The sequence below is a fragment of the Rasamsonia emersonii genome (genome assembly GCF_000968595.1).
Source record: "Rasamsonia emersonii CBS 393.64 chromosome Unknown ctg1118621760730, whole genome shotgun sequence".
Classification (NCBI taxonomy): Eukaryota; Fungi; Ascomycota; class Eurotiomycetes; order Eurotiales; family Trichocomaceae; genus Rasamsonia; species Rasamsonia emersonii.
This window is the reverse complement of record NW_013562775.1, coordinates 1-10,133: the sequence shown is the minus strand read 5'-3', so window position 1 is coordinate 10,133 and position 10,133 is coordinate 1. Positions and strand designations below refer to the sequence as shown.

General features: G+C 53.1%; 5 protein-coding genes across 5 annotated transcripts; 1 reads left to right on the top strand and 4 right to left on the bottom strand.

Annotated features, from left to right (window-relative positions):
* On the bottom strand, positions 1–1,290 carry T310_8380 (Sphingolipid desaturase; the record flags this gene model as incomplete). The annotated part of the gene is made up of 3 exons (XM_013468841.1): positions 1–648; positions 705–983; positions 1,090–1,290. Coding segments are annotated over 3 exons (1,128 nt in total), but the record flags the coding sequence as incomplete, so codon positions are not given.
* A 477-nt stretch (positions 1,291–1,767) lies between these two features.
* Positions 1,768–3,502, bottom strand: T310_8379 (Methionyl aminopeptidase; the record flags this gene model as incomplete). Its single annotated transcript, XM_013468840.1, has 7 exons — positions 1,768–1,824; positions 1,885–1,971; positions 2,026–2,187; positions 2,245–2,508; positions 2,573–3,165; positions 3,253–3,387; positions 3,463–3,502. 7 exons carry the CDS (start codon positions 3,500–3,502, stop codon positions 1,768–1,770), a joined length of 1,338 nt encoding a protein of 445 aa, XP_013324294.1.
* A 580-nt stretch (positions 3,503–4,082) lies between these two features.
* On the top strand, positions 4,083–5,277 carry T310_8378 (DnaJ domain protein; the record flags this gene model as incomplete). The annotated part of the gene is made up of 3 exons (XM_013468839.1): positions 4,083–4,463; positions 4,510–4,517; positions 4,590–5,277. 3 exons carry the CDS (start codon positions 4,083–4,085, stop codon positions 5,275–5,277), a joined length of 1,077 nt encoding a protein of 358 aa, XP_013324293.1.
* Positions 5,278–5,843: 566 nt separating this feature from the next.
* T310_8377 (Outer mitochondrial membrane protein porin) lies at positions 5,844–7,109 on the bottom strand (the record flags this gene model as incomplete). Its single annotated transcript, XM_013468838.1, has 6 exons — positions 5,844–5,993; positions 6,054–6,556; positions 6,673–6,703; positions 6,783–6,871; positions 6,940–6,973; positions 7,062–7,109. The coding sequence occupies 6 exons, from the start codon at positions 7,107–7,109 to the stop codon at positions 5,844–5,846; spliced, it is 855 nt and encodes a 284-aa protein (XP_013324292.1).
* Positions 7,110–7,900: 791 nt separating this feature from the next.
* Positions 7,901–10,076, bottom strand: T310_8376 (Asparagine synthase (glutamine-hydrolyzing); the record flags this gene model as incomplete). The annotated part of the gene is made up of 8 exons (XM_013468837.1): positions 7,901–7,943; positions 8,012–8,116; positions 8,174–8,591; positions 8,660–9,431; positions 9,488–9,636; positions 9,835–9,861; positions 9,939–9,964; positions 10,027–10,076. Coding segments are annotated over 8 exons (1,590 nt in total), but the record flags the coding sequence as incomplete, so codon positions are not given.
* Between the last annotated feature and the right edge of the window lie 57 nt (positions 10,077–10,133).

Genomic DNA, 10,133 nt, shown 5'->3' with positions numbered 1-10,133 from the left:
CATGATGAACGTCCAGATCACCCAGATCCAGCTGCGGTGGGACGGGAGAGGCTCGTAGAACTCCCTCGCGATGCGGTGCAGTTCCGGCAGACGGGTCCATGGGATGGCGGGGAAGTCGTGGTGCTCGTTGTGCAGCCCGACGTTGTAGGTCAGGATGTTGAGCGGGCCGTAGTAGGAGTATGTCTCGGGAGGGACGAGAGAATCATCAAGAGGGCTGCCGGAACTGGCAGACTTGTTGTTGGTCTGATCGCCTCCGGCAGATTTGGCCTTGAGTTCCGCTATCGACTCGGTCCCACCGGTCTTGACCCGGGAGAAGAAGTAGTGTTCAGCAATGAAATGGCCCGCGCAGGGATGCAGAGACCCTGCGAGGAACGAGCTCCAGAGCAGGTAATAGAGCGGCTGAGCGGATCCGCAGAATCGAACCAGAGCATAGTCGAAAGCGAACTGCGTAATCAGGTTCAAGAAATGGATGTACGTAAACGGCGGGCTGTAGATGAACATGGGCCGGAGAGCATAGAAGAAGATCTGAAACGTGCAAAAGAAGGCCTTGCCCAGCAGGGAGTCGAGGAGGAAGGCTTCGAACGCGGTGGGTAGGTCCGTGTCGAGTCCGGCCACCCCAAGAGATTTATGATGCGTCAGGTGGTATGGCTATTATTCCCAGCGTCAGCTCTAGTAATCTCGTCCCTCAGGAAGAGTTAACGCACCCTAAACGCAGCACTGTACGGCAGACCAATTGGAAGGTTGGCAAAGATGGCCAGCAGCCGGTTCGCCAACGCGGAGCGGAAAGCCAAATTGTGGGAGATTTCATGGATGGCCAGGAAGAGGTTCTGGTTCGCCGTGGCGCCAATCACATACGCGGTGAGGAGGAATTTCCATGACAGCATGGGCGTGTCTCGAAGCAGGTAGGCACAGGTGATCTGGAGGGAGACGACGGCGAGGACAAGATATTTCGTAAGAGGTTCCGGGCCACATAGCTTGGTAACCTGTCCATCGTCACCATCCTCGTTAGCATCGTCGTCATTGGCATCATTTCTTCAAGATTATATCAAGTTCCTTTGGCCGTAAAAGCGGTGTAGGGGATATGTGTACCTCTGGATGGGCCTTGATAATAGCCTGACGCCGTGATCGATGCGGCTCCTCGGTATATGTCCAAAAGAAGTGATCCACTATAGAGGAATCAGGTGGAGGTACCCTTGCGGATTGCTGGGATCCTGTCGAGTCCTTGTTGTCCTTGGCCGTCGCCGACCCGCGCAGGTGAACGGCGGCGGTGGAGGAAGTGACGGACGCCATGGATGTAGAAAGATAGCGATGACTCGGCCTTAATTCAAAGTCCTAGTCCCCATAAAGGTGGATGAAGGTGTTTTTTCTTCTTTCATTTACAAACGACAGACCTCAAAAGAGCGGAGGGGTTGCCATGGCTGTTGGATGAAGATGGACCATCACCTCCGTCTCGGGATCGGAGACGAGCGTTTCCACGTGGGGCTACACGCGGACTTGGTTCGTGCGGCCCGCCAGGACAACAGCAAAAATAACCAGACATCGATCATTTCTATCTCGAATACTGAAGTATGGACAAAGAACCACTAGACTGAAGGAGTCATCTCTTTTCTTTCTTCATTCCCCCTCCTAACGTCGTAAGTACTGTACAGTACACATAGTCGTAGACATGAAGGATAGCGAGAGCTATCATTCACCTATCACGTCCATCATTCAATACTCATGAGGTTCCCTTTCGACTATCCATAGACTTCAAATCTAAGACTCGGTTTAGTAGTCATCACCACGGCTGAGAATCTCCTTTACGGTCGGTCGCAGCACGATGGTCTGTACCCGAAGTCAGCACGTGTATTTTAGTAATATTCTAGCGACAACGGAAGATCTCACATGTTCGTACTGGGCGGTGTATGAGCCCTTGATATCGCACAGGGGCGGGTAATCCTGAACGATTCCCGCAGAGACAAGGTTATTCAGCTAGATAGATGTTAGATCATAGTATTGACTCGAATCGGGCGGTGGGGAACATACTCCCAAAAGATATTTCTCCTGGCCAAGCCGGTCAAGGTACCGGCGGCAGAAGGGCAAGGTGCCAAAATTCTTCGTGATCACATTCAACAGATTCTTCGCGGACGACAGCCGCAGAGGGACGTTGGGAGCATCGGGAATCTTGGCGTAATGAGAGGTTTCCATCTGCAGGCTAGTTAGGACAGGATATCAACGGGGGTAGTTGCGTGACGGGGAACTGACATCGTCTCTCACGTAGCCCTTCCCGGTGCTGCCAAAGGTTTCGATCGCAAAGACCTCGCCTTCCTCCATCTTCGTCTGATCGCCACCCTTGACAATGGGCACGCTTTTACCGCCATGGATGATGTGTTGGTCGATGTTGTGTCCATTCAGGTTGCGAATCGCTTTCACGGGGTATGTGGTCCCGTTGATTTCGACCTCATAGCTCTCCATCGTTTCCTGGATGGCCGCACCGACGTCGCACACACGAACGTCGATTCCTGCTTCCTGTGAATAGGTCAGCTAGCTGTTCGCACGGTAGATCCTTGCGGGAAGGCTCATTAAATCATACCCGAATGCCAGTGTTGGTAGCATCCTTAACGGCAGCCAAAAGGTTATCGTAGACCGGGTCAAAGGCCATGGTGAAGGCACTATCAATGATTCTTCCGTTGATGTGGACGCCGAAGTCGACTTTCATTACGTCTCCCTTCTGCAGGACCGTCTTGTTGCCGGCGTTGGGGGTGTAGTGGGCGGCGCAGTGGTTGATACTCAGGCCGCACGGGAAACCCAGTCCTCCGAGGAGATTGTCTCCCTCCTCGAGGCCCTGGTGGCCCGTCAAGGCACGGACAGCGTCCTCGATGCTCTCCGCGATTTCCGTCAGGGTCTGGCCGGGCTTGATGGTCTTCTGCGCATACTGGCGGACCTGGCGGTGAACCTCAGCCGCCTGGCGATATTCCTGCAGGAAGTCATTCCTCATGCGGTCGAGGTAGCGCTTCTCCTCGTTGGTGGTCCGGTAGGCGTTCTCATTCAGATACTCAACGATTTCGCCTTCGGGATATTGGTTGTTAGGGAAGAGCTCGGAGACAGGAATCCGCGGAGGAGAGGTCTGCTTCTTTGCGCCTCCCTTCTTCTTCTTCTTGGACTTGCGCTTCTTTTTCTTCGCGCCTGTACGAATATACCATCATCTCATGTGAGCTTTTTGCGTGCGACCTTTTTTTTCTTTGCGTCTCGGAGTCAACAAGCCTCTCTTACCTCCAGCAGCGCCGCCTTCCGGAGCACCAGTTTCGTCCTCTTTATCATCATCCGAGTCGCCGTTCTCGGCCGCGTCGTTCGCAGAGGAGCCAGCAGCGGGGTTGTCCCCTTGGGCATTGCCATTCTGACCGTTCACTAGTGCAGCCGCATATCTTATCAGCAACTAGAAAAAGAAAATAAAATTTCAAAATACGCATCCAAGCTACTTACGGGTGAGCTTCTCCAGCTCCGCACTAGCCTGAGCAGCCATGTTGAACTGTTCTGTGCTCCGACCTGCGCTGCTGGTGGGGTTGCAAGAAAGAGCTGCGAGGCACGAGGGACGGAGATAATTATTTCAGGCGGTCATACTAACATAACAGCGCCATCGTTTCGCCGACCCGAGTGGCGGCATATAAAAACACACTCGGCTGCGTGAAATGGTTTTATAATAAGGGTATCGTGTTATATATTTGATAAATCGAGCTACATATATTTGCGGTTAATTGTATGACAACGAGAGATTTTCTCCTTGCAGAGGTCAAGCATCATCGCGCATTTTGTTACACGAAAATACATGCGTTCCAAAGTGCGTACCGCTAGGATACCTGATTTAATACCAAGCCAGCGATACAGTATTAATTACTACACTGAAAACTGCGCAGAAGAAGACAAAAATTTAAATTCTTTCCCTGAAAAAATAATAAGTAATTAAAAAAATTATAATAAATAAGATCGCCACAGCACTGCTCTTTTGTAATGCAAGGCCAGCACAGAATGCGTAATACACCACCTTACATAATAACGGACAACGGCACATCCAATGATCGATAAAAGCGCGGCCGCAGGCCCCGATGGAGTCGTGTGCTGCCGAAGTTCGGCGATCGATCGATCTTATCTTCAACTATATTATCTTCTTTCCCATCTCTGGTCTGTTGTCTGCATCGCATCATTCTACGGAATCCAAGCGCATTTCGAATTTCTTCACTCTTGCTTTCCGCTTCCGCTTCTGCTTATTTATCTGGGACCTGTTTCACCCCAATGTGAACGAGGAGGGCAGGCATGCCACCTCATCTGAGGACCCTCCCGAGGTTCTCCCCCTCTACGACTACAGCGACTACAACAACGACAGCGACATTCACATCTTCCAATCTCGCTCTTTCGAACAGACGACATGCCCGCGGCACATCCGCAACGAATTTCTCAACGACGGCAGGCGCTGGCCGGGAGCCAACGTACTATGAGATCCTCGATGTGCCGGTGACGGCGACCGCGGCACAGATCAAGAAGTATGTACTATACAATTATATCCACGAGGTATTTATTTTATCTTGCTGACCGTTTTTTGTTTGTTTTTACAGACAGTTCTACGCCCTCTCCCTCGCTCACCACCCGGACCGCAACCGCGACGATCCCACCGCTTCCGCCCGCTTCGCAAGGATCTCCTCCGCCTACCAGGTCCTGGGGAACAGCGCGGCGCGCGCGCGCTACGACCGAGACAATGGCATCGTGAACCAGAACACCTCTGGCGCCAATGCCGGCCAGCACCCTATGGGCAGCCACAGCAGCTACAGCGCCAAGGGCTCCTACGCCGGCTCACGGCCGGCTAGCGGGCTGAGCAAGAGACCAGGGCCGTTTCGCGGTCCGCCCCCGAGTTTCTACGCGCACGGCGGGTACGGCGCGAGAGGGACAAGACCGGGGCAGACGGCCTCTGCATCCGCATCGGCTTCAGCCGCGGGGGCAACTAGCAAGACGGAAGAGGACCCAACGTCGTTCATCAAACACAATCCGGTCGGACACTTCAACGCCCAGAGCCACTACCGAACGCAGGTCGCCGAAGACGCCCGACGACAAGAGCGGAAGATGCGGGAGCTGGGCCTCGGCGATCGAGACGTGGGGAGCGAAAGTGGCGGGATGATGCTACGGTTCTTGATCGTCTGCGGGATCTTGGTCGGGGCAGGCGCCGTCGCAGGGTTTTTCCAGACTCCAGGAAGCAGGTCATCATCATCGTCGTCATCATCGTCGTCGAGAAAGAGAGATGAACGATGACCGCTCACACCAACCCAATTCCCAATTGTCTTCGATTCGACATGCAGTATGTATATATTTCAGTGCCTTTCTTTTTTTGGAAGCACGACTAGATTAGACTGTTTTTTTTTCCTAGATTCCCTAGAATAGTTTCATTTCGTTTCGTTTCTCTGTAATTAATTGATCTTTACTGTGTTGAATGCGTTTCTGTACAAAAACACAAAGGAAATAGATTGTGGGTGACTGATATACAGGTAACTTGGTGCAGCATTCAAGCTGCAACTCTCGTACATGGTGGAATCTTGGAATCACCCTCCAGCCTCACGCCCTCTGCACTGCCATGGTCTCCCTCCATCTACCCCATCTTCCATGCTATTACGAAAAGGTAATCAAAGTAACGAAACCACTAGTTGTCGAAACTTCTAAACAAGGCCATGGACTGTCTCATACTTAAAAAGAGAAGTAAGGCAATTCTTGCTTGCCTTCATTATATCTGTTGTAAAGCACTGGACCTGGCGGACAGTAGGAAAAGAAACACAGGTGGCGAGAGGTCGAAGTGGGGGTAAATTTGTTTAGGGCGCTCTGGTTTAGCCCTCGAAGGTGAAGCTGGCACCAACCTTGTGGGCAGCCTGGTTCAGGTTCTGGGTGTCGAAAGAGGCGCCGAGGCCGAGAGTGACGCCAGGGCGGAGCAGAACGTTGTAGGCAAGAGCAGCAATACCGCGGTCGTTGATCTTGACCTATATATTGAAGAAACCAGTCAGACATTGTCACAAGACGCAGAATGGGGAGGAACGCACCTTAGCGAAAGAAGACGGGTCCAGCCTGTACTTGCTGGCAACCTCGAGGCCGACGCTGTTGCCGGCCTTGGAGTCCCAGGTAGCCTTAGCACCAGCCTCAACCTGCTCGTTCACGCGGTGGTAGTAGCTGGCAGAGAACAGAGAGAGGTTGTTGCTGGCAGTGATGGCAGCAGAGTACTGAGGAAGGCTGTAGCCGACGGCAGCAGAGTATTTGGTGATAGCGGCCTTCTGGACATCGTAGCCACCCTCAGCACCGACCAGGAAGCCCTCGTGGCCGAGGACGACGTCCAGGTTGGCAGTGGGTCCCTTGAGGAGGTCGAAGAAGGCACGAGCGTGCAGGTTGGGCTGCTTGAAGTACAGGTTCAGCTTAGCACCCTTGGACTGGGAGCTTGGCAGGTACTGCGTAAGGATCTCAGCCTTGAGACCCTTGGCAATGTTGTTGTCCAGCTCGAGCTTGGTGTCGAGGGCGTTGTTGGTGGACCAAGCCTGGGTGAGAGTGAGGCCTAGGAACGGACCATGATTAGTCTTCAATTCGATGAAGACATCATCGGCGCTCTATAGCAGCGCTGAAAGCATTGCAGGGGGTATGCAGATTGCGCGATTCAAGGGGGAGCTTTACCAATTGGCTTGTCAACGTACTTGGCCTCGAGCTGTTCAGGAAGTCCAATTAGCACATTTTTCTCATGAAGTCTCCTACATAGGGAATGTCGCAGCGGAGTGACGACGTACAGAGCCAGCAATGGGACCCTCGTGGGCGGACTTGCCCCTCACGGTGAAGGTGACACCATTGGGAGCGTTGGACTTGACCTCAAGGCTGGCTAGAGAAGAGAAGACAGATTAGCTGCCAGGGCTCGAAGATCAGAATCGCGGAAGACAGCCAGCCTACCAGGGTTGGTGTGGTAGAAGTCCTTGTTCAGGAGCTGTTATTGAGCAAGCCATCGTTAGCACCGTCTACAATTTATCCGCGGCATATGTTTGCGGAAACGTTGAGGGGGATGCGAAGCGTACATCGTTGGCCGCCTTGGCGATGTCGGAGAAAGCAGCAGGAGCAGCCATTGTGAGAGCTGTGAGGGAGAAGTAGCTAGACGACGAGATGAAGAGCGCGACGTGCTTGTTGGCAGGGAAGAAAGGGGGAGGGGAGGTATGTTGTTCAGGCGGAGGAGCAAGAAGAGCAGAAGGAACAACAAGAAGTTGGGGGAACCCGTGTCGGGACGAGTCGTCGCTGGGCCGCAGAGCCACGGGTGCGCGCGCGGTCGCTGATTGGATGGGGCAGTGGCGGCCGGCTAAACCCGCCGAGTCCCGTGACGGTGGATCTCACCCAAGGGCCGCTCGCGTCATTACCTAAGCGACACGCCCCCATTGGGACTCTGCGCCTGCCCTGCATGGCATGCGCATCGGCCTGTCGGTTGGGTCGGAGGTGGCAATCGCATCTGAGGATGCTGGATCAGGCAGTTAGACAAATACCGTACGGAGTAGGTATGTGGACTTCATGGCGTAACCCGTTCCAGCGAAGCCTCAGCATTACGCACTATTCCCGTTGCATGTCGTGATTTCACGAAGACTGCACAGGACATGATGACGCCAGACACGATGAATTCATTGGCTTCAGTCTATCAGTCTTTGGAAAGATCTAAATAACGCTATGTATGTACCAACACAAACCCGCAGAATAAATCAAAGAGCATGAAAAACAGACAAGATCTGCCCCTCCCAGCTGCGCCTTTCGAGATTCCAACATATAAAAACAGAAAAACACAAATGCTCAAATCAAGGATCTCTCTTTTTTCTTTTCTCCGGAACGATGAAACAATATAGATATCGGAGAGCGGCATGTGTACGCCCAACCTCTATTGGACGTGATCGTACTTGGCGATATGCGTCGGGATAGCCCTGTCAGGGACCAATTGTCAGCTTTCCGGGAACAACTCCTTTACCGGGGCAGTCCAGGACAGGCTTACCGTCCACTGGGATCCTTCTCTTTAGACCAGGTAGGAACCCAACGGGAGACCGTGGATGCGCAGTACGAGGGGAAGTGCTCGTCGAACATCATGCGGTACCAGTATCTAACTTGCAGTTAGCTGCTATTCGGGTCTCTGGACGAGATAAAGTAGGCTACTTACGCCTCCTTCGTTTCGGGAATGTCGTCACCCCACTCAGGCTTGGGGTTCTTCATCATCTCATCCGTGACGTGGAGTTCAGCATGGTCCTTCAGAGCGTCGATCCAGCTGTAGCCGACCCCGTCACTGAACTGCTCCTTCTGACGCCAGAGGATCTTCTCAGGCAGGTAGGGCTTGACGTCGGGTTCGTCCGAGGTGTCGAAGGCTTTCCGCAGGATGTACTTCTCGATGCGGTCCTTGGAGATCATCTTCTCCTTGGGGTCCACGCCCATGGCCACCTCGAGGAACTGCTTGTCCAGGAATGGCACGCGGGCTTCGACACCCCACGCAGAGGTCGACTTGTTCGCCCGCAGGCAGTCTGCCAGGTGCAGGTTCTTCACTCTCCTCACGGTCTCCTCATGGAAGGCCTCCTTGGAGGGTGCTGCGTGGAAGTACAGGTATCCACCGAAAATCTCGTCACTGCCCTCGCCACTCAAACCATCTTCACACCCATACCCTTGATCTTCCGGCTGAGCAGGTACATGGGAGTAGAAGCGCGGATGGTAGTAACATCGTAGGTCTCGAGGTGGTAGATGACATCGGACAGCGCATTGATACCATCTTCAATGGTGAAGGTGAAAGCGTGGTGCTTAGTGCCCAGGAACTTAGCAACCTCGAGAGCTGCCTCGGTGTCAGGAGCACCGGGCAGGCCAATGGAAAACGAGTGGAGTTCGGGCAGGGCCGTCACGGTCGACAGCTCGTTAGAGTCATCAATACCAACCAGGCCGCCAGTTCCATTGACATGTCCATTGGCGGCCTTTTGCGATTCCCTCATCCGAAGAGTCTCGCGCTGAGCAATCGCCGCCACCAAGCTGGAGTCCAGACCTCCAGACAGCAGCACGCCGTAGGGAACCTCAGCCATCAATCGCTTGCGGACCGACCTCTCGAGAGTCTCCCGGATCAACTTGTAGTCGACAGGCGCCGATGGAACATTGGTCGGGTCCCACCACTTGGGCTCGAAGTATCTCGTCATCGTATCCGTCTTGGAGTCGTAGACATGCCCAGGGGGGAAAGCAATGATCTTGTCACAGACGGGGTGCAAGCTCTTCAACTCGGAGGCAAAATAAACGGCTCCAGGAGTCTGGGAGGACCATCCCTGATAGAAGCTGGTGACACCAATCGGGTCACGAGCAGCCACAACACGGTCCTCGTTCTTGTCGTAGAGAACGAAGGAGAACATGCCATCGAGGTGCTTCGGGGCGTCGATGCCATATTTCATGTACTATAACACAATCAACTCGAGCCCTGCGCACACGAAACTTTACATTCACAACGTACCAGCGGAATGATGACTTCACAATCGGAATGTGTCTTGAAGTTGTACGGCTCGCTCAGCGACTTTCTGATAATGCGATGGTTGTAGATTTCACCATTGACCGCCAGGGCGAGGGTTTCGTCATCGTTGACAATGGGCTGAGCACCGGAGTCTGTCATGAGATTGGGTTAAAGTTAGAAGAAAAAACAAAATCCCCTCCCGTCAATCTTATATCATCCAATTCAGGATTGAATATACGCACCCACTCCGACAATGCTCAGACGCTCATGCGCAAGAACTGCGACGAGATCGGCGGTTAGAGCTTCGAGATACTACTGAGAATTAAAAAAAAAAAGTCAATTGAGCTTACTTGTCTGGTTGGCCACGAAGTTTCCGCCTGGAAGAGTAGGGTTTTAGCCGTCAGTAACGAGAGAAAAAACCAAATTGTCCCATATCATTCTCCCGATGACTCACTCCAATCCGGTCCACGATGGCGCAGGCTGTCCCCCTCAACAGTTAGTCCATCTGCTTCAATTCATGGAAGAAAGACGGATATGCTCACAGTTTGGCCATGCGCAAGGCCGTAGGCTTGAATTTCTGCACATCTGGGTGGCTGTTCGTCGATTGTCAGCTCTCCTCTGTCAAGATCTTTTTTTTTCGCGGGGCAGT